The 23161-nt window shown below is 38.4% G+C and overlaps 1 protein-coding gene across 1 annotated transcript; it reads left to right on the top strand.

Moving 5' to 3' along the window:
* Positions 1–7568: 7568 nt before the first annotated feature.
* LOC104279736 (probable phospholipid-transporting ATPase IIB) lies at positions 7569–22750 on the top strand (the record flags this gene model as incomplete). The annotated part of the gene is made up of 5 exons (XM_009877117.1): positions 7569–7711; positions 8661–8834; positions 16436–16586; positions 20165–20278; positions 22642–22750. Coding segments are annotated over exons 1-5 (691 nt in total), but the record flags the coding sequence as incomplete, so codon positions are not given.
* Positions 22751–23161: the final 411 nt, after the last annotated feature.

Raw genomic sequence — 23161 nt, 5'->3', positions numbered from 1 at the left:
TGTGTGTATTTGTGTGTGTTTGTGATACTGACGCTTCTTTGGGGGTCTCAAGGCAGTTTGCGGTGAGGCTCTGGCAGTGTGTTAACATGCTTCTGGAACGTGAAGGTTAAAAGAACCCCCAAAATAACCCCAGGTTTCTTGAAGTGCACCCTATTGGGGCCTTAAGCAGTTTGGGGAAGCCGGTTTAAAGGTTTGCCATCAAATTGAATTCTCAGGCAGGGACTGAATCTTTGCGTTGCATTATTCTGAGTAGCTTCTAGGTGGTGGTACACCTGTTGAGAGGGAGGAAGAACTTTGCTCCATAATTTTGGCACATCCATTGGACAGTGCTCTGGGAGCAGAAGGTACGGTTATAGTTAGTTGCTAGAGGGTTTTCGCATCTTCTCTTGGTGTTTGCAGTATGCTGGCTATGAACACAAGGCTTTCTGAAACCAAAGTGGTTGATGCTGCTGTTCACATTCAAAGGCAGTGATAAATCCATTTTGTTGTGAATAGAATATATTAACTTTTTTGAAATAAACTACAGAAAAGGTAGTTTAAAACCTGGTGAAATAAGTTAGGCTTAAATTATGTTGTCTTGATTCTTAAACTAGATAAAAAAATTTTCTGAACATTCATGATAGTAGTAGTCTTCTCCATCTCACTCATACTTGAATGTCTGACAGTTTGTAGTAGGTTTGTTCTCTGTTTTTAGACAGGACCATGTTACTGTCATTCCTCTGAGAACTGAGGCAAGAGGAGCTCTTCCTGGAATCTGTGAGCTTCTTAGAGGATGTTTGGAACAAAACAGGAAAGGAGAGGATTGTGTAGGCAAAACCCAATTCAGACCATGAAAGGTATCAGTTAGTTTTGTTCTAGGCTACCCAGGAGTGTTTTGGTGGTTTTAAAAAAATGCTGTAGATATGATGGGCTGAATTCAAATGAGGTCCTGGGAAGGAAAGCAAGAAATCTGATTGAATTTCGGAGCTCTTAAGGAGTCATCAAACTTCCTTTATCCATAAGCAAAATGCCTGGTTGGCTCAGGTGTCCTGCGTTGGCTGCTCTCAGTGGGTGTATGTATTTGGCCTCAGAGGGTGAAGGTGTGAGGTGCTGAGACTCCTGAGCTGGTCCCAAAAATCAGGTGTTACCATGTCCAGTGTAACATCAATTCAGTTGCTTTCCCAATTTTCACAGAGGTGGTGTCATGAAAACCTTTGACTCACTGGAGGAGTCCTCTTGCATGATTGTTCATGTCACAGGAGTGTTCTTCAGAATGACCACGAGATACATGGTGAGGTGGTTGCAGCAGGGCAGGTCGGGGAACAGATCTGCTGCTGTTGCAGGGCTCTGTGGTTTACTCGCTGAGAGTGCAGCTCTGTTTTAATGTGTATAACAGGAAAAAAAAACCGTAATCCGTTCTGATTCAAATGGAATGGAAGTCTGCAGGACTGAGTATTCACACGCTTCCCTGATACTTCCAGATGTCAAATGAATTTTCATATTATGTAGAAAGTAAGATAACTTAATGTAGTATTACTGTTCTAACGCTTGTTATTTAAATAAAAACTGTTCCCACCCATCTTGTAGTCCTTCTGGTTATGGTTTCTAAAGGTGTTTGGCTAGGTGTTGCAGTGAACCACCAAAAACTAAAGACATCCAAACGTCACCAGATAATACTATAGCCATGTGCAGCAATTCTGTGTTTTCTTTGCGTTCTGATGCTGCCTGAAGTGAGCTTTGTTAAGCATTCTGACACCTGGTGCCTGCTTTCAGTTGTTTCTTAGAAGCACATATTCTAATTCTTAACTACGGCTTGATTTTCATAGTTCAGTTGTTATTATTCTTTGCCCAGTGGTGACTTGTATGCCAGGTTCTTATATTTTAAGTGGAGTAATCAAGAATAGAAACTTCCCCAGATCACTCAGAGTGTTATTTGCTGAGACCGTGTAACAACTGGTGCTAATAAAACTGAACATCTCATGTAGAATGGTGCTTACAGAAGGCTCCTAGCTTTTTTTGCTGCAAAGCCTTGCAAAATGTCCATAATTGTTCAAAAAAACAAAAACTGATGTATCAGTAGAGTTGGCTTGTTGCATGGGTTGTGTGCAGTGATATTTGGTATTTCTTGCAGTTTTTCTAAAATGTCGCGAGTTCCTATGAATCCCTTTCCCTGGGTCCTTAGAAATGTTTAGAAAGTTCTTAAAAGATTTGGGCAGAGTTTTACAGGTTTCATTTTAATCTACTCTTCTCTCTCCTTCCTCCCCGCCCCGTTAATCGAATGGCTCTGCATCCTTCATCCTGAAAATGCATTTGAAAACGGCAGGTGAATCTAAGGGATGGACAACGTTGACACTAGTTTGAATTTTAGTATAGCTTCTGTGGTAAAGCGCTCTGAAGGTGGAACTGAATTTACTTTTGAACTTTATGTTTTTGAAACTGCTGCTACAATGTAACGGTAACTTCTTCAGGCATCTGGTGTTTGACCTGAAGCAATAACTTGTTTGGTCTAGGAACACAAACTGTAAATGTTTAGGTTCCTAGACTAACATAAACTGTAAAGGTTTATCTTCCTTTTGTTGTTGTTGTTGTTGTTAGGAATAGCTTGTTAGTACCATTCATCTACTACTCAGGATATTGTCTCAGAAACTCCTGAAATCTGAGTGACTGTGGGAGTGGATGCTGCTTGGGAACTGCCTGCACATGTGCTGGCACCCTTCAGGTGGAGAAAGCTCAAAACATCGTCCTTGTTCCTGAAGTGCTTTGTTTACATCAGAGGCCCTGGTTTGTGTGGTTTGTTGCTTGGTTTTTTTTGTTTTTCCCCTCTGTGATATGCATATGGAACTGGCAGTGAAGCAGACGCACTGGATTAGTCTTACCCTCTTCTCTGGAGGACGGAAAGTTTCTTTGCTGGAGGTTGCAACTCTGAGTAAGGTTTATTGGTTGTTACTGTGCTGCCAAAAATTACCAGTGTTATGGGCCCAGCAGATACTTGCTAGAAGTGCAGTGAACCCTGAGCAAGCAGAAGTGGTATTCCTGATACTGCTACCAATATATAGGTGAAGTGCATTGGAAATGAGATTGGACTAAAACACACAGCTGTATTTTGCAGACTTTAGAAAGTAATGGCAGTTCTTTTAGCTTGACTTTACTTAGAACTGTGTGTTTGGAAAAAGTTGCCCTTATGTTTTGGGGTTTTTTTTTCTACACTGGTAAGACTCTTCCACACCAAGACAGGTTTATAGACAGGCATAATCTTTATTCTTAGAATAAATATCCTGATCTGAAGCATTTCAGTTGTTAGGCAAAAGAAGTGTTTGAGAACTTCCAACTGCCTGTGCAGGTGGTACCACCTTTTGTAGCAAGCAATGGGACTGTGTGTGCAGTACAAGGAACTTTGTAGATGACTTTCTAAGGCTGTTCACATTGAAGCTAGTATTTTTGCCTGGTGTTTGCATGCCTTCTTGGTTTGTATCTCTAGTATCTAAACACAGTGATTTGTGTTGCTTGGGCAGGCAGTTGGATTGCTGAGAGCAGGGAGAGGAAACAATTGATCGGGCTACAACGTCAATAACCATACCCAGTGGCAGAGATAAAATGGTCCCCGTATTGTGATCAATGACGTCCCCTACTAAGTAAAAATAGGGTTCTGGTGAACGTAGATGATGTTTCCTCTGGTCCTGCTATGTATTTAGGTATTTTTGGTACCTGTCTGTTAAATCCAGGGTCACTCATCTTGTCGTAGGTGGAAAAAGGTGTTACGTTAGGATATGTGTGGTGTGTTGTAGGGTAAGCGAAGGGCCAAGAGGAAGGATGCCTTTTTTTCATGAAGACTTTGTTATGCAGATCTGAATTTGCTTCATCTGTATATAGCTCTGGTACGGAAGTGTGAGCTTAAGAGAGAGAGAAGGCAAATATTTACTTTATATAAGTGTGTGCTGAAACCTATGGTTTTAGTATATATGATTTAAGCAAAGTTTGATAAGCTACTGATGAAAGGGAGCTGCCTTGGTAATGGCTATGTAGTCTGCTTTTAGATCCCTATCTCAACAGAGGTAAAGGTTTTTCGCTTAGTTCTGCATGGCAGAAGATACCAGCTTTTCTTTTTTTTAATTGTAGTAGTTGATCAAAAATGCTGCCTTGTATTTTTCCAGAGTATCTCTCTGCATCACTCCTAAAAGACTGAGTGCAACTTGATCTATTTGGTCTTACTGCAGTAAATGTTATTCATCTCAGTGACAAACTCAGTAATAAACTTGCCTGCCTACAGTAGTACTTTTTCCTTCTGTCTATTTTGTTGTCCAGTAGATAGATGTGTGCTATGATGGGAGTGTTGTAACAGATTTTTAGAGATCTTGTTATGCAAGGACACGAAAGCAAAGTCAGCTATTGAAATGGCACATAAATGTTCAGCTCTACAAATCTTGAGCTTCCTTTAAAGCTGTGCAAATTATTATTTTTTTTTTCTTTAAACTGCTGGAATAATGTGGTTAGTGTCACGTTCTATGTAGAGATCTATGACACACCGATCCCTGATACTGCATATAAACTTGTGTCAGGATTAGCTAGTGTGTGGATGTCTTTTTGTAGGCCAGAACTTGGATTCAGAAACTTGGCAAATAATAATTGCTTAGGGGTACACTTGCCTTAGAGACACAACTAAAGCTACGTAGGGATAAGTAGTGGTAAGCTCTAATCCATTCTAAAATTTTCTGAAATAGCTTTGCTGTATTTTGGGGAATTAAAGGAAATTCTTTAAATTTCTTGTGCTTACTTATAGAAGAGTTTTTCCATTTTCTGCTTCACTTGTTATTTCAGACAGTAACTGTAAACATCAGATGTTATCACTGCCAGTAGCAGACACTGTCTACGAAAACATGCTGCTGACTTCAGAAAGTGCAGCCCTTTAGAAGAAACTAAAACTGAAAAGTAAAAATCACTAAATAGGACTGGGTTTTAGCTCAAACCCAGGACAAAGAGTTTTTCCATTTTCTGCTTCAGTTGTTATTTAGGAACAAAATCAGTGCTCTGCAGCTTAACTGAGTTTACTACTGTGTAAGGTATAGAGGGCTTTGAAATTAGAGGGAAAAAGTAACTTCAGATCTTCCTGCTGCACCCCTTTAGAACAGTGAAAAGCTGGCAGAAAATGCAGAAAACGTTGCAGATCTAAATAGGTAGCCAGCTTAGATTTAAATGAATTAAAATCATTTCTGTTACTGGTTATGGCACCCGTGGAACTCTGGCAACCAGCCATCCAAGTAGAAGGAAGTCAGTGCAGGTGACTGGAGGCATCATTTTCACAGCTGATGTTTATATCAAAATTTCATTTAAAAGTGTTTAGTGTGTGTGGTTTCCTTTCACTTAAATGATAATCCTAATAGTTGTCAGATGTTGCTGAAAGTTGTTTAATATTAATGTTCCTTTTTGCTTAGGAGACCATATTTTTGTCAAGGTAGTTGTCTTCGTACCTGATTCAGTAGCAGTCATGCTGAGAGTTTTGATGTCTTCACTATGGCTTCTTTATTCATGCTGCTTTCAGTGCTTCCCTATTTTAATAAAAGTTTCTGGGATTATACTTAATTGGTTTGTCACTAGAAGAAAATCAGCACTTCAAGCAGTTAAATGCAGAAAAATACTAGGTAGGAAAGACATGAAGATTTTTGTCTTCATCCTAGTTATGAAAAATCCATTATTCATTATCTTACTGTTTTTAAATACTGAAGGACAATTTTCCAACACAATAGCAAAATTGCTTTTGAAACAGAACAAATTGCTTGCCAGTTCAGAGGCTTTATTTTGAAGTCAGGATTACTAAACATGATGGTGCTTGTGCTCATTATCTTCACTACTTGGTGAAGCTCTCTATGCAAACGTGCAAACCTAGATACTGGTTGTGGGGAAAAAAATACTTATTTACAATAGCAAAACCCCTCCTGAATTACGATTAGGACAGCAATGTACTCTGCAAGTATTGCCACTTTTACAAGAGTAATTTAAATATTATGTGTGTCTGCATGTTTCTCAGCCAAGTCTCTAATAATTCTCTTCCATTAGGATGTTCGTGCACGGAAGACTTTAACCACATTTGCTGCGTTAACTTGGTGTGTAAAGGGTATTATTTTCTGCGTCAGACAGTTGTTAACTTTGTCCAGAATTAAAAAGGACCTATTACTTTGCCATCTCTTGCTGCATGTTCCAGCACAGCTCGTGGATTGGCATTTCGCTGGCTGGTGTTACAAATACACTGTTAATTGTTTGGATGTCTAAAAGCAAAACACAATGCAGCGCAAAGTTCTGTGTTCCAACTGTGATAATGTCACTTGGAAATTTAACCAGGAGAGATTATAAAAGCTTTGTGTATGAATCTATTTAAACACAGGCCTATCTTACTGGAAGTCTTAGCGTAAAGCAATGGCCTAAGTTGGGTTGTTTTTTTTTTTAAGCAGTGGTTTTATTGCCTAGTGTTACGATTAGCCTAGTCTGAGAGTAATCCATGTAATTTAGTATGATAGGGATGGTAACCAGTAATAACTGCTCTGCTTTGTGAGGAGTGTTTTGTATAGTGTTTTTTCTTAATGGCCATTGATAGTAATGGGGAGGGAAAACACTGTCAGATTGCATCTGATGTTTAGTTTAATATGGCAACTTTTTGCAAACAACACTGTGAAGATCAAATTTGTCATGTTTGTTTAAGCTTTATTTTTGTTTTGTTGTTTGTTTTGGGTTTTTTTTGAAATGGATACTTAAGTAATTCTGAAAGCATTTTCCATGTCATATTTTCACATAACTAACTCCAAGTTTTAACAAATTTACGTGGGTTGGTTTTTTTTTTTTAGTTTGAAACTTATGTTTTCTTCAATGTAGTTGGGCCTTTGCACTATTTGAAAAGACAAAAACTTTTCTTCACAAGATCTGACAGGCTGAGGGTTCCGACACGTAGTTGACTTGCAGCTGGAGAGAGAGTGAGTGTGTGTCTGTGTGTGTCAGTGTGTGTCTGTGTGTGTCTGTGTGTGTCTGTGTGTGTCTGTGTGTGTCTGTGTGTGTCTGTGTGTGTCTGTGTGTGTTTTCCTAATTATGCATTATTTTCTGTTCTGCCCATGTTGTTACCATCCCTTAATCATGTGCCATACCAAGTGATTCAAAGGAGGTGCTGAAATTGGGGCCCCACTTGCCAGCCAGAAGTGGAAGTGTCTACCTAGTGACTGATTAACCACTAGTGGGTTTTGGTTTGATTTTTTTCCCACTCTCCTTGCTTACTAGATCTTCTTTTCAACTGTGTTGATAACAATTTATTACACAGCGCATGTGAAGTATGTGGTGTACCTTTGCGATAGAAATCCAATACTACAATACAGTCCCTCCCTCCCTGTCTCCCTTTCCTGACAACCAAGGAGGTGAATGACTGCTTTAATATATTCCTGGGTGTAACAGGGCTCAACACAAAAAATCTAGGGGAAAAGGAAATGGTTTCAGGTTGTTGTGTTAAATACGCAAGAAGTTGAGAATATGCAAATGCAGTGATGATGCTTTTTCATGCTTAGTCACTTTTATCTTAAAATATTGGGTTTGTCTATCAAGGTTTTGGACTGACTATGGCTCGGGGTGCTGTTCTGTGTCAGCAGAACTCCCCTCTGCTCAGGCAGGACCACCTGGCGCTGGTGGCCGTGGATCATGTCCAGATGACTCTTGAACATCTCCAAGGATGGAGATACCACAACCTCCCTGGACAAGCCTTGTCAGTGCTCAGTCATCCTTATGGTAAAAAAGTGTTTCCTGATGTTCAGGGGGAACCTTCTGTGTTTCAGTTTGTGCGTAGATGACCTTTGCATGACTATAACATTTAATTCCTTTTCAAATTTTCTTCTAACAAATATTCTTATCAGTCCTTCTAACAGTCTGGGAAAGGAGATGTGAATAACAGTGCAATTTCTTTCAGTCATCTTCCCTATAGTATAAAAATATGAACTAAGTTACTCGGTTTACATGCACTTAGGGGAATATTCTTGTCGAATATTCCAGTGTTTCGTCCTGGCATAAAACAAGGCGTTCCAGAAACGTAAAATTGAAGTGGAGAACAGTTTCTGGAGAGGAAAGGACCATTGTTAGCTTAGTGCTGTTTCCATGGGCATATCTTTTTTGACTCCCTCGGTGTTTTTTTGGGTAGAGTTGCAGATGTAATTGTAAAGTTTTAGTAATTAAAACTAAGGTACCAGTGAGTTGTGTGGAAAGCGTGCCTCAGGTAGAGGCTCCCCCCCGCCACAGGACTGGACATCAGGAGAGCAAATCAAAGGATCTTGGTGGAAATCTGATCTCTATGTCTGTGAAAACTTGGTCATCTGCTATAAAATTTGCCAAGTAACTTCTGTTCAAAAAAATCTTACAAAGGATCTTGGAAAAGTATGAAATTTCAGCTCTCTATATCCAAATTATGTAAGAATGAAGAATTTCCTTAGGATGATTGACAAAGATTGATTGCAGACCTTTTTGCTATATTATATATTTTAAACTCAAATCAGAATTTCCAGTTGATGTGTTAGTACAAATGCACAAGATGCTTAGTGGAAAATATCTCTGTAATAAAATTCCATATCACAAAAATTGTTACTTTTGGAGGTTCCCAGTAATAAAAAAAAAAAAAAATATGTATTAGCTATTTATTTAGTGTTTTCATTTCATTTTGCCAGGTACCAAGTGGAAGATGAGTCCTCTCATTTGGATGAAATGCCACTAATGATGTCTGAAGAAGGCTTTGAAAATGATGAGAGCGATTACCACACTCTGCCAAGAGCCAGAATTTCACAGAGAAGAAGAGGCTTAGAATGGTTTATCTGTGGTGGCTGGAAGTTCCTTTGCACTAGGTTTGTACTTTTTCATTAAATGAATTGAATACCAGTGCTTTTTATTAAATAAGTAACCAGTAACTCTGTATTATGTGATATGTGCAGGGTATGGGAACAAAATAAGTTGCTTGTCATGCGCCTTTTAATTGCTTTGTCCACGTTTTCCAGCCGTTAATTAAAAAAGTTCTGAAGAGCTGCTGCTGTGTGGAGCTTCTGGCTGCTTTTCTGACCTGCAAGAAAAAGAGGCTTTTGAGAGAGATGACGTAGTAAACTTGGAGTAGTCTGAGGTCCATAATGTGGCGAATAAGCCTGCTCCTCCCTTCTGCTGAAAACCATGTCAGGGTATCGCAGAGGGGTTAAAACTTTCTTTTACTTTTTGAGGCATTAGTGTCTTAGGTTGGCAATATAGAAGTTATGTTGCTGGAAAGAAAAAGCAAATTAATTAACCAATGATTAGTTAAAGCTTCAGCCTTAGAGAATACTTGGATGGTTAAGAATCGTGGTTTTTTTTTTGTTTAAATGATAGAACTTGAGTCAAGTGAAGCGATATATTTTACCAAGAGCGCTTTCAGTGGACTTAAATGATGAGTGCTTTTTCTGACAGATGATTTTAGAATTGGTCTAGTCTTGACGTGGGGTTTTTGTGGTACTTAATAAATTCCAAGAGGCCAGGTACTGTTGTTCTAATGAAGCAAAGCTATATTTAGTTTTGAAATATTTTTCTTATGCCGCTTGACTGTTTGCAGAAAAATATAATCTATGTTTATTTCTTTTTTTCTATAATGATTTAAAAAAAACACCCTGTGTTTTGTTAGTTTTATGATAGCAAATAAGTGTTTTGAAAGTAGCAGGAAGAAGTGACAGAGTTTGTATACATGAGTGATTTGTGGAAGCAATGTTTCTGTTACAGAAGTACTGCTGTATTTTTTTAAAAAACCTGCATTTTTAAGTATTTAATGAGGCTGTTAATCTTTTGGATGGATTTTAAAATTGAGATACCTTTCAAAAACATACTGGAAGCTTAGTGAAAACAAGTAGACCAGTAAAGACTGCACCTTGGAATTGTCCCGGCAGAGAATTTCCACTGTTTGGATAGAGGCAGGAAATTGTAACATGAATTTGTGGTGGGACTAATCAATAGTCGTAGCAAATGTCACAAGGAAGTGCCATTAAAGCTGAGAATTGCAAAGTGTCAGGTATTCACTTGCTTTTTAAAATTGAATGACTCATCTCAGCTTTAAGCAGAGCTCAAGCCTAGAAATTTTCAAACTTATTAGAACTTAAAATGCTTTTTGTGATGGATTTTTGAGAGAGAAGAGCAAGGAAATTGCATTACAGATTCCTTGTTTTGCTGCATCTTGTACACATTGTGTTGGTGATGTGGGTGTGTAAAGAAGAGCCTTCACTAAGAGGCCTTAGAGGTGTGTGACTTCGGCTTTGCTGATTTCCTCAGCTGAATTTGGATATCATAAAGAGTCCCTTCAGTCTTATAGCTGGAGGCATTGTAATCACACTGGTGTTTTCCATACCAGAGCATTACAGCAGATAATTTTCTTTCTTCATGGAGAGAGAAAAAAGGTTTCTGCTGGACTTGAGAGCATATTGAGGCTTCGTTGCTGATAAAAGTTGGGGAGGCATGGTCAGTGTGAAGTTACTCTTTCTGGTGGTCTCACATTCTAACAAAACTATGAACTTCTGCACAATACCAGCGTTTTTGAAGTGCCTCTTTGCAGTTCTTGAAGGGGCCTAGGATCGTAGAAACGGGAAACCTGGATGCTCCTGTATTGCTGTACATGCAGTTGCTACTTACACTGTGTAGTAGAATGAGTTGCGCTGGTTTTGTGTGCTGTAAATTATCAGTTTGGGATAGAACTGGATGCTTTCACGCTTGAAATGGAGAGGAACATGTGAGAAAACAATTTTCATGAGTGCTTGTGGGGGATTGTACATGTTCTGCAAACAACTGCAGCTTACTTCCAGAATGAAAACTGCCTTCTCTTAAGTGAAATGGGAGATTAAATTCAGCATAGCAATCTGAAACCTGCTTGACCGAGCAGAATTTGAAATCTCACCCTGGTTTTACGGAAATTAGTATCTCGTACCTGAGACCGACTGAGGTTGAAATCTCAATTTCCACATCCAGATTGTCCTTTTGTGCTTGAAACTAAATTGTAATTTTTTCAAAGCTGTGACAGGAGGATGAACACAATAAAAGACCAGGCATTTGTCTGGAGCTGAGCTCAGGGGGCCCCTGATTTCTTTAGGGTTCTCGGTGAAAGTCTTGCATTTGTGTTCAAAATCACTTTACTTGTTGCAAACAAACAAAACCTCCCATACCTACGAGTTTTTCGGGTTTTTTTGGTCTTACGTTGTTAGGATTAATGTCATTTTTGTGAGAGGACGTTTTCCATCTCTTATTTTGCAGCTTTAGAATTCTGTTTTCCATACGTTTAGTTGAAAAAGTTTAACCCTTTTGTCAGGAGCAAATATGGAAGGTTTTGAGAAGGCTCACTGTGTGTTAAAACTGATTTTGTAAAAATCCTTTGTTGGGCTTTTAACTTCTGTTTAGACAATAGACTCGTTGATCGGAACTGACTGGTGTGAACTTTATTTGCAAATCTGCAGCTCTTTACACAGTTTTTACGTTTGCGAGGAAAAATATCATAATTAAATGTTGCCTTTGACTTTAAACAAGCTGAAGACTTAATTCAACCAATATAACTTCAGAAAATGCTTATTTCTTGCGTTCATAGCATGGTCAGACGAGAACTTTGCATTATAGCAGCTGTAATCATTTCCCCTTTAACTTACAAATTCTCTTCAAGCTTGTGAAATTATAATGCACATAGATCAATACTCTGGAGTTCTTTGGGCTGGATTGATTTCTTTCTCATGAGATTTACATTCCACTTGTTATCAAAAACCACTTTGTCCCTATGAAAATGGTGCCATTGAATGGTATTTCCATATGAAGTGAGGGGGATATCAAATGCTCGGATTAATTTGGGCTCTAAGATGGCCTGTACGCTTTCAATTAATCTGCAATGCGTTTGTTATGCAGAAGCATGGGAAAATGCTGATCTTTGAAGAATGACATGACCACTGTGTTGCTTTTGGCCTGATTACTGAAGCTACCTGTTGAGTACAATAATTACAGTATGTTTTCTTTGCAGAACTAGTTTCTGCTACTTAAAACCTAATAAGAAAAAGCTGACCCTTGCAGACAATATAGAGCTTTTATATTATCTTTCCATTCTGATGAAAATGCTGTTGTGTGAAAGATACTGATGGCTAAGCTTGTAGGATAAAAGTAAAGGAAAGAGAAAATAAAAAACGCCTTTATTATTGGAGCTGCAGAGTCAGGTTGAGACTTTTACTTTAGCTTTTGACTTTGAGAGGTACGTTCTAGTTATGAAAAAGTTATAGACTCTTATTTAACAATTACTTCAGTGTTTTGGGGTTTTTTGTAATTTTTTTTTCTTAATATGTCATCATTTACTAATAGTAAGACTATTTTTTCTTCATATTAAAGAAGCAGTTAGGAAATACATTGATAAAGGAGCTATTTAAGAGAGATACCTCACAGTTCTTTTCTAAATTGGTTAATTTCTTTGCCTATATCAATACAACACATCGCATATACAACATGGATTATAGCTAGCTTAAGCAAAAAAGCTTTCTGTGTTTAATTTTCTAGGCAAGAGCATTTGAAATAAATGCTTAAATCAGTAAACAAGAACGTGATTTTTAATGGCTGAATCCATAGCATAGGATGTGGTTTTACATTAAAGATTCCAGGAAAATTTGAAGTGTGTCTTGATCATGCTGCATCTTACGTTATGTTTTTAGGGTGTTTGAAACTCAGAGAATGCTCTTCTGATTTATCTCCTGATGTTTGCTTCACACAAACTTAGTGGGTACAGAAAGATTTTTTGAGTGTGTAACCTTGCACAAAAAATAGTTTCTTTATGGAGGAATGTTAGTTTTCAGAACAGGTTAAGTATGTGTTTGGTATTGGTAATCTGAATTTTGAAAACATTAGGTAGACTTCAGTGTTCTTAAAAATCTGAATTAAAGTAAATGGATTAGGATTTCTGAGAGCAGCACATCCATCCCTTAGTCTTCCTGTGATGAAACAGTGATTACTGCTGTGTCTGGGAATGGCAGAATTGAACTGATTTTTACTTTGAAGGTAGTATAACTCATCTCATTTGCGCCTAACCTGCAATGTTTCCATCATCTGTGATTTTTCTCGTGGCTGAGAAGTTGCACATTGTTAGCTCTGCATCAGTCAGATCCCTTTTATCAGAGGTGCTGTGGTTGTTTCCCAGTCAGACATGATTCGTCTGTGGTTTTGGGCATTTGCTACACTAAGCTGTGCCAGCTCCTCTGTTGATCTGTAGTGAAAAAAGTAGTTTCAGGAAGGGGAAACTCAGTGGCAAGGAAGGCAGGATAATTCAGTTGTTTTGGCCAAATGGTTGACTGTTAGCAATAGAGAGAAGTCCTCCGTGTCTGAGGTTGTTCTGTGAAAGAGACTGTGCCTTGTCAAATGGTCAGTCTGGTTACAGCTGAAACCCAAAAGCTGATCTGAGCAATTTGAGATTTCAAAGGCTGTCAGGAGATTTCTGTTGATGGGCTTGTGGAGAGAAGCTGTCATGCTTGCTCGCTTTCCCCAGAAAAAATTAGTCTCCTTGGAACTTTTTTGCTGCACAGCTAAGCTGACTCTTCCATTTGTCTTGTCCTCTCTGCCCTGGAAACGAATACGGTTAAAGCTTTAATTCCATGAGCAGATTTATTAAGTGTGAATTCAAACTGGTGCTGAGTGGAACCACTCCGCCTTCTCCAGCAAGCACATACCCTGCATTATTTCAACCATTTTCCCAGGTTTTAAAGATCAAGGTGGGTCTAACTGAAGATAGTACCCGTTTTATTCCACATGAGCTCACAGACGGATCCGTGGGCAGGTCTGGTTTAGCCCTGCCGTTCCACGAGGAGTTGTGTCAGCGCAAGGGAAGGGATGAGAATCCCCACCGCGGTTACGGCAGGAGGGTGGAACAGCTTTTTTGGCAGCAGGATGGGTTTGTGGCTGTTTGATTGTGGAACCACGACAGGGAAAGACTGCTGCTCTAATTTTAAGGACAAATTAAGGAAGTGGTCAAGGTAACTTGATTTTTCTGACTTGCATGTTACTAAATATTGGGGCTGAATTTTGAATGTTGGGCTGATGCTGTTACAATTTTGATGACAGAGTAAATTCTTTGTTTCTGTTTAAAAGAGATGGGGAAAGTTGCTGGACTGGCTTGTATGGGTAACAAATAAAATGCATGTTTACATAGCATCAAAGCAAATTGCTGTCCATCCTGTGGTGAGAGCATCAGGGAGGAAACCTGAAGAATCCAGCATTTAAAATTGAAGTGGTTTAAATGTCAGCTTGTGTGCACTGTAGTGACATTTCTGTAACAAGTTGAGTGTTACTTCGGATGGTTTTACTGTTGCAGGCTTTTTTTAAAGAAAACTAGAAGTGATACAACTGAATTCCGTTTGTTGTTTGGCAAAATTAGTTTGTGATAGGGCTGGGATAATGCGGGCTACAGACACGACTGTTTGAAGCAGGTTTGTGGAGACATAAGCTACCTCCGCAGCCTTCCTTCCCCGGGGGTTCGTGTGTGCCAGGGCTCTGTCATTGTGGAGAAGCAGAAAGAAAAGGCCCTTAAGAGGTCCTCATGTTGTTTCCTTGCGTGCACGGGCTGAATCACCCCTGCCGCCTCTGTCGGATCTAAGCAGGTCTGAAACACCAGCGGTGGTAGCAATTCCAGCCTCCTTCAGTGTTTCTCCAGCCCTAACTGTCAGAACCATTTACTCAGTGTCTATTGTCCCTGCCTCTTATTTGCCGTGATTGAAGCCCATCATTACTTAATGATGGTGGATGGAGGGAATAATTGTCCTTTTCCTCTTCGTGGGCAGTTCCTACATACGTGAAACGGCACTAAGTCCCTGCTCAGCCCGCTCTGAGCAGCTCTTGTTCTGTCGGTGTAGCCAGTACCTGCTCCTGCCCTGCTTCCCAGACCTGCAGTTGTTCCGTCGTTCTTGCATGCGGTCTCAGTTTTCCCAAGAAGCCTGTTGAAGTTTGGGGTTCTCAATGGCGTTGGCAGCCAGCTGAGACCTTGCCAGCACTGGATTGAGGAAAAAAAGAATCCGTTCGTGACTTGCTAGCCGTGGGCCTGTCCGTGCTGACCACAGACGTGCCCTTTTTTGCACGTGTATTTCATTCTCACGCTGTAACTGAGTTGTCCTCTGCTGAGCTGCCATCTGCTCACTCTTTTCCAGTTTGCTGTTCGCGTAGCTGGTTGTTTCTGTGTAAATGCACTCTGTTGTGCCTTTGCGTGTTTAACTGCATTCTGTCTCTTCCAGGTAGTTTTTCCAATCTGTGAAGACAACTTTGAATTCTAATCTCTTTGCGTGCACTCTTGTCTCTTTTAGCTTTTTGTTGTCTGATAAATTAAATATTCTATAGTTAATTACACAGTAAATTCTAGATACAACTTTGCAGAACTTAAGTGTAATGATTTTGGTTTTGTAACAAGCTACTCTGCAATTATGATTTTTCCAACTGCGTTAGTTCCAAGAATACGCTGCTTTTCTTCTGAGAAATTTCTTGAGCGCTAAGTTTTACGAGAGACATCAAATCATAGAATGGTTTGAGTTGGAAAGGACCTTTAAAGATTGTCTAGTCCAGCATCCCTGGTGACAGCTAGTGACTTCTTTCACTAGATTAGGATGTTCAAAGCCCCAAGAATCAAGGGAGGACATATGTTCTCAAGCAGTAGTGCATCTGGTTCTCCTTAGAGGAAAATCAGTTCCATTTTAGGTGTTCCTCTTGACACGCCACGGTTGGTTATGACTTTTTCCTTCAGGTGTCTACAAATACATACAAATAGTTTGACTGTGCAGAATTCACCCAGGAAACAATGCTGAGGTGACCGGCTCCTAATTTTCACCTCCTGTTCTCAGCAAAATCCTCTGGCTCATTTGTTTATTTTTTTTTTTCCCCAAAAAGCATTTGACAGCATTAAGTGTGCTTCCCTCTTATGTCTGTTACAGGCGGTCTTAGGGAGGAAACCAAGATTTACAAATTTTGTGGAAGTTATATGCAAAGCTGGTGAGATTTTTCTAACCTTATGTAACAGCAGCCTTATTTCCTCTTCGCTCGTTAGTGTAATTTGAGTATCAGCAATACAGGATAAAGAGTTTAGCCAAAGGACCTTAAAGTATGATGGATGGGTCAATTATTTAACAGTGGGGGAATTTAGCCCCGCTAATGCAGAGTTACCTTAAGTAGAATTTTTTGAACCTCTGTCAGGGCAAGGTGTAGTGAAACTTGTCATTATTTTATTGTTAGATTTTCCTGTAAAGAATGTGCAAGTGTTCATATATGTATATGCCTGAATGAGCCTTGAATATTACAAGTCAACATCATACTTTTATACATTATTTAGACATGACAAAAGTTTTTAAGCTTGTTTTCCTTAGGTGTTTGCCTTGAGGGTTCCAGGTTTGGAAGGAGTAATCACATACAGTAAATTTTTAGTTTTAAAGTAAACAATTGTTTTTCTTTACAGTTGTTCTGACTGGCTCATAAACGTTTGCCGAAGAAAGAAAGAGCTGAAGGCTCGCACAGTGTGGCTTGGGTGTCCTGAAAAGTGTGAAGAAAAGTACCCCAAAAATGCCATAAAAAATCAAAAATACAACATCTTTACCTTTATACCTGGGGTAAGGCTACTAACCATTCTTTGGCGTTGGGCTGACAATATGTTCTGTAGCGTTTTTTGACAACTCTGCAAAAAGATAATTTTATTTGCCCCGGATTCTTCTTTTTCCTTTTACATTTATGTCGATGTCTTCAGTTAAAGTTGATATTGGAGAGCAAGGCTGTGGGGTTTTTTGTTTTCTTTTTTTCTAAATTGTTTTATTTTCAAGGGATACTTACTAAAGAGTAGTTGGAATTCAGTGAAGCTTTAGGTGTTTGAGATGGGTTCCCTTGCACTTTGCTATTAACCTTCAGAAATGTGTGATCTTCTTAAACAGAAGCACTTTTACACAGTCAGTTGTAAAAATACTACAAATTCTCAGGTTTACATTGAGAAATATAGTTGAAAATTGCAATGCACTCATAAATATTTTCTCATGCTCCCTGCCGTTGAAAGCATTGTAAATCACATATTCTGAAGCAGGCACCTCTGCAATTTATATGACAAATAAGGTGTAATTTAGTAAACCAGTACTTTTTGGAATTGTATTTCTTATTTCAATTTTAAAAATAGTAGTGTCGTTCTAATTTTTGAACACAGTTTTTCAGACAATACTTTTGCTGTGGAGTGGAAGGTTTTTGTCGCTTTCTTCTAAGAAGCTCTATTACATCTGAACTTCCTTTTTTCTCCTGTTCACAGTGTATATGAAGACATGAGACATTACAGTTGTGTCTAGTTCATGCTTTTTAAAAAAATTATTGTCATAATGAAATACAGCAATAAAAACAAGTTCTGAAGCTTCAGTTCTAACCTAAAAATGCTTGCTGCTACGATACTATAGATTTTACTAATGCAATTTTACTCATACTTTTAGTAATTCTGCCTGAGAGTCCCGTGCCTTCTGGAAAACCAGAACGTTTTAAAGCATGTCTGTATTCAAATGTCAGTCTTAAATGTTTTATTTAAGCTGGTTTATAACAGTATTGATTCTCTTCTTCTGCCCTCTCTGGTCCAATGAATGGCAGGTGCTTTCTAATACATTTCTTTATTAAACCAAAAAATATTAATGGCTTTGTAATTAAGACTGATCTCCTGTCAAAGAAATAAAATGTAACTTATCACGGGTGGATAAAATATTCTCATCTCTATGGAACAAAGTAAATGCTTTCTTCCGAATTTTAAATTATTAAATACACCGAAATTTGTTAAGCCATGTATGCTTTCCTAAAGGTCACAAAATTCATTAAGCATATAGTAAAGCCATTGATTATTGTGACTAGAAGTCTGCAGTGTAGATTACAAATCCTGAACTAGATTTGTGTTTCCTGCAGGGATCAGCCATAGCTGATTTCTGTTGAGAAAGAGAGTGTTTGTTCTTTCTGGATCTTTTGAAAATCTTGGTTTTTCAGTAGAGGTAGAGGTTTTTATGTTGGTGGTAGTATTTGGAAGCTCAATAGCAACCTCAAAACGAAGTGGGATCCTAAACGTAACACCCCCAATAGTTGGTGAGAAGAAAATGCTCCTAGATTTCAATTCTACATGTAAATTAACTCTTCTTAATGATTAAAAAATACTGTGTCTCTCTCTGGTTTCTGTGGTGTTCTACTAAAGTAATAAAACCTGCAATTCTAACCAAGTCATAAGTATTGACTGTGGTGATCTACCCTGGCTGATCCATCAGGTCAAGTCTTGTCTCCTCTCTGGAGTTGTATCTTTCACCCATTGCCAGTTGCGATGTTAAAATATTCAATGATTCCTTACCAAAATACAAGCTTAAAATAATATTTAGATTAAAAGAATTTTACTTACTGGCTGCAAGAGCTGTAACATTTCTGAAATGTCATCACGTTTCTGGATGTTTGTATAAAACACTTACGGCTCCTGCCTTTACACCAGTTTGTTCAATTCCCATTTACGGCTTCGTACACATCCGGCTGCTCCGGAATTCTGTGTATGTGTTCATCAGGATCCACAATGGGCAGGTTTTTAGGCTATTTAGGGGGCCTTGAGCTGACCAGTAATGTAGCACTTCTGCAAGGAACTGGCAGTTTTGAGGTACTGCTACTTTGTGGTGCCAGAGAGAAATACACTTCAAAATGATCTTCCCTTAATTATATTTTTTTTCCTAGAGCATAGGTTTTTACATACTTGAGTAATAATATTGGACTGGTAGCAGCAATAAATATCTGTCCAATAACTTCAATTCAGTTAAGAGGTCATTTTAATATTAATGGAATTGTAAGATTAAAAGATGGAGGTGTTCTTCAAATGTGGCTTTTTGATCTATTTTGAATCTTTTTAGCTTCGAAACAGTTACCTGTTTTGTGCAGTCTCGGTGTTCCAAGACCAGCAGCCACTTCTGATGGTCCTGCTGGCCTGCTGAAGAAATGTGCAAAGTCTTTGAAGGTTCAAAATTCTGTAAAACGACTGGTGTCCTTAGCATTGTAACTGAAGTAGCGTTGAGAACATGCACTTGGCTGAAGTGATGCTGTTAATTGCCAAAGGAATCTCTGTCGCTGCCTTTGGAATGTGGGGCGCTGTATTCTGTGACAAGATCACCGTGTCTTCACTTAAAACTTAGACGATTGCCTTGGAATTTAGACTGAACCTTTGAGTTACTAATACACATATCGTAGGTACCCATGTTTATTGCAAAATAACCTGTTGGGAAATTTAACGCTGAGCATTTTGTCCAAGTTACCTCAGAGGCCCACGTTGGTCTGTTACAGTTTTTTTTAATGAAAACATAGAAGTGTGGTCACTTTTGTAAAAAGCTTTCTTGCTGTGGACCCTGGAGAATACTGCCTTAGCCCGAGTTTTGCAGCAGCACGATCCAGCCTGCTCACTTTAGTTGGTCTGTACAAGCTCACCTGACAAAGACTGACATAATGTTTTTATAAATAATTTCTGTTCCTTTGATGCCAGCGTGGTTTTAAAAATATTACTGTTTAAGATATGAAAATTTTTAAGACAACAATTCATTATGAGACAGAGCAGGATTTAAGTATTTTCACTACAGGAAAAATTAAGATTTTACTTTCAATGCCCTGTTTTTAGGAAGAAAAGTTTCAGTGGTTAAAAGGGAAACATTAATATAAGCAACGGAAGTTCAGCTACTCAAAAACTTAATTTTGCTTTTTCTTATCCTACGAAAAGGAAAACTTTCAGAAATGTTTTAACTCATAACCATAAAGGTAACTATTGTGGATATAAAATTATTGCAAGATGCTTCTACGAATACCTGAATTCTATTTACTGTTAAAATTGCAGAGTAAACCTTTGCACAGTGATCTAGCTTCAGTATTTGTAAAGACTGCTGGATTCCCATTATCTGGTTTTGAAAATATCAAAGATCTAGCAAATTGTTTTTTCAGAATGAAAAGTAGCATTGGTATAAAAGGATTTTTCTCAACAAAAATAGTAGTATAATATTAAAGTAACTTACAGTGCATGTAGGAGTTCGTGATGATATATAGCACATAATACCACGTGTAATATTGTTGTATAATGATTTTATATCCACTATCCTGAGAAAGTGAATTTTATTATGCATTATGGGTACAGATTTTATTGTGTTTCTTGTGTTTTTTTTCATTTTAGGTTTTATATGAACAGTTCAAGTTTTTCTTGAATCTCTATTTTCTTGTTGTGTCGTGCTCGCAGTTTGTGCCGGCGCTGAAGATCGGCTACCTGTACACATACTGGGCCCCTCTGGTAAATGGAAAAATACTCTTAGCTAGAAGCATTGGCAAAGTCCATGTAGATATACGTTTCATAAATTTGTATCTGGTAAATAACAGTAATTGAAGGTGTGTAACAGAAATCAAATGCTGATTTGAAATGCCAGTATTTGACAACAGGTACTCCAGCATCAATTTTGCTAACCAGCTAGTGAGTAGTGCTCCTCTCTGGGTGCTGCTAACTTGAGAAGGTTTAAAAAAAAAACAACCCTCAAAAAACCCAACAAACCAAAAAACTTCTGCAGTTTGTAGAGAACCTTACTTGGTAATGTAGGTAATTCGTGTGTTTTCTTTCTGTTTATTGTCATTTACTCACTATTTTGTGTTTTCAGGCTAGGTCAGAATTGAAAGCATACATTTTTTTTCTGCATTCTTGGTTGTCTGTTTTTCTCCCCCCCCACCTCCCCTCAAAAAACCGAGATAAAAATATTTTAAGCTGTGGACAAAGCAGGAGAAAAATGGGTCTTGAAAATAAGTTGTTAATTAAACATGCTTTTCCTAATTGATTACCCTGCCAGTCGCACTGACTTCCTTTCACTGTGTCTGTTATTGAGCTCTCTGCAGCAATTTCTTGGGAAACTCTTCAAACCCATTGCTTCGGACTCAGGTTTCCTGAGGTTTGAAACTTGTATCCTCTTCAGAGGAAGCCCTGTTGGTAGTCTGCCAGCTGTATTCCCATGATTTGGAACAAGTTTCTTGTTTGTAACCAGATCATTACCTTCTCTTTCATCTTCCCCTTGGCCCCATCATCCAGATTTAAAAGCAAGGCAGGAGGAACAAATGCTTTATTTTCTAAATTTATAAAAACACGATGTTTTTCAGTAGCATTTATCCTCAGTGGTATTCAGGAGGAACAGTGACATGCTGACTGCTTGGGTAAAGGTCGTTCTTAACAAGTCAATAGAGTAAATATTCTGGATTGATTTCATTGTTTTAACTGTTGCAACATGTGTCCTTGTAAGTATTGATAAACGGAGACACTGTCCTGGAGGTTCTTCACACCTCTGCTTCCAGACAACTTTTGGCTTCTGCTGCAGCAAGAAATGCTTCCAAGACGGAAAAGCTCGCTCAGCAGTGGGATTTGAAATGGATATTTGCAAAGGTCTTGGTTGTTGACCCAGTAAGAGAGGGCAGAATTCAGCCTCATCTGGAAGTTGGTCGCTTCCCTGTGAAGTGCAGGGTACAGCTCTGTACAGTAGTGGGGTAGTGGAGAAAAAAAAATTAACATCTCTGGTCAAAGAAGGGAGAAAATACTGTCTTTAGCAAACACTGATAATCTGTTCTGTGTAGACAGGCTTGTCTTGGTCAAGGATATTTTGAATGGTGATTCCCAGTTTTCACATACAGCTCAAAAATAAAACAATACCTTGGTGCTAGTGGTGCCGTTTTTGCTTAACTCGCTTGTTTCTACTCGAATAGCTTTTCTACTAATAATGAACCTCCAGGTAAAAGAGATTAATTGGGTGTTGAGTAAGGCTCAGTATGCATGATGGAAATATAAAACATTTAAGTCGGACCCACTGGGCTGCCTTTGCTGCTTAAACAGACAAGTTTGGTTTTCTTTGAAGAGCTGCTGCTGATTTTTCAATAATAATCAGAGCAGTAGTTATGACTTGGCTTGTAGTTTTGTCTCAAAAATTGCCCAGCCTGGTATTTAAAACCAACTGAATTGAGGTTGACTGTGTGCTAAAAGACTTTGGCGTTTTTTGGGTGTTTTGTGTGTTTTGGGCTTTTTTTGTTTGTTTTATGTCTTATTTGTTTTCTTTTTTATTTCAATAGTTTTTACAACAAGCAAACATACACTTAGAGCAAGCACTGGAGGACCAACTCCCTTTTTCTTCGTCAATATTTGTGACTTTGGCAAATAGCTACATTTAAGATGGCCAAAGTAATTAAACTAGCCATCTGTTTACCTTTTTCTTTTTCTGTCTGTTAGGAAAAAGACAGTGAATTCAACATGAGAACTGGAGACTTCTGCAGGTTTTGGTAAAGCCCTTGAATTTGCAGAAGATAGGCAAATAATGCTTATTGAACTGTAAAGGCCGCCTTGAGCTTATCCGGAGCATTTTAATTTTTTAATTTCAAATTATATCTAAATGATGTGTATTTGGAGAAGTAGCTATTCAGTTTATATTCGTGCAGTACACAAGTACGATTTTTCCTTTTTTTGTGCTAAAGTGAGATATTATTTGAACAGATTGAAAAAACCCACTAAACTGCAAATGAGAAAGAGTAAATTTTCTAAGCACGTGTTCTTAGTCTCTGTAGCATTCCTATCTGTGTATTGCTATTCTAGCGCTTCAAGAATTCTGAATTGCATAATTATGTCTTTAACAGGGATTCGTTTTGACGGTCACGGTGGCGCGGGAAGCCGTTGATGAATTTCGACGTTACAAGAGAGACAAGGAAATGAACTCCCAGTTATATAGCAAGCTGACAGTACGAGGTTAGCAAAACCATTTGTATAAATCCTGAAAATACGTCATCATTTTTATATATGTTTCCAGACTTACAGTTCAAGGAAATAACTAATAGTCCCAAGCTGCACTATTCAGACTGAAACTGATACTGAACGAAATCAAGTGCTTGGTTTCCCTCAGATAAATACCACTGTTACGCTTGATCTGTTTACGCAGTGTTGTAAATCTTTTGTTGTTCATAAAGGAAAGGAGTATGTGTACAACTGTATTTTTGAGGCATTCTGCTGTTTAGTATGACTACTTAAAGTGCAGTTCTCCTCTGAAATTGATACCAAACAGTAATGCAGCAACAGTCATCTCTATATCAAGTGTGTATGGGAAATAAGGGATCTGCAATTAAGAAATACGATCTAATTAAAATTCACTAGAGCCTTTCA

Source organism: Apaloderma vittatum, unplaced genomic scaffold, assembly GCF_000703405.1.
Source record: "Apaloderma vittatum isolate BGI_N311 unplaced genomic scaffold, ASM70340v1 scaffold6849, whole genome shotgun sequence".
Lineage (NCBI taxonomy): Eukaryota > Metazoa > Chordata > Aves > Trogoniformes > Trogonidae > Apaloderma > Apaloderma vittatum.
Note: the sequence above shows the minus strand (reverse complement) of the source record. Positions and strands in the feature narration are given on the sequence as shown.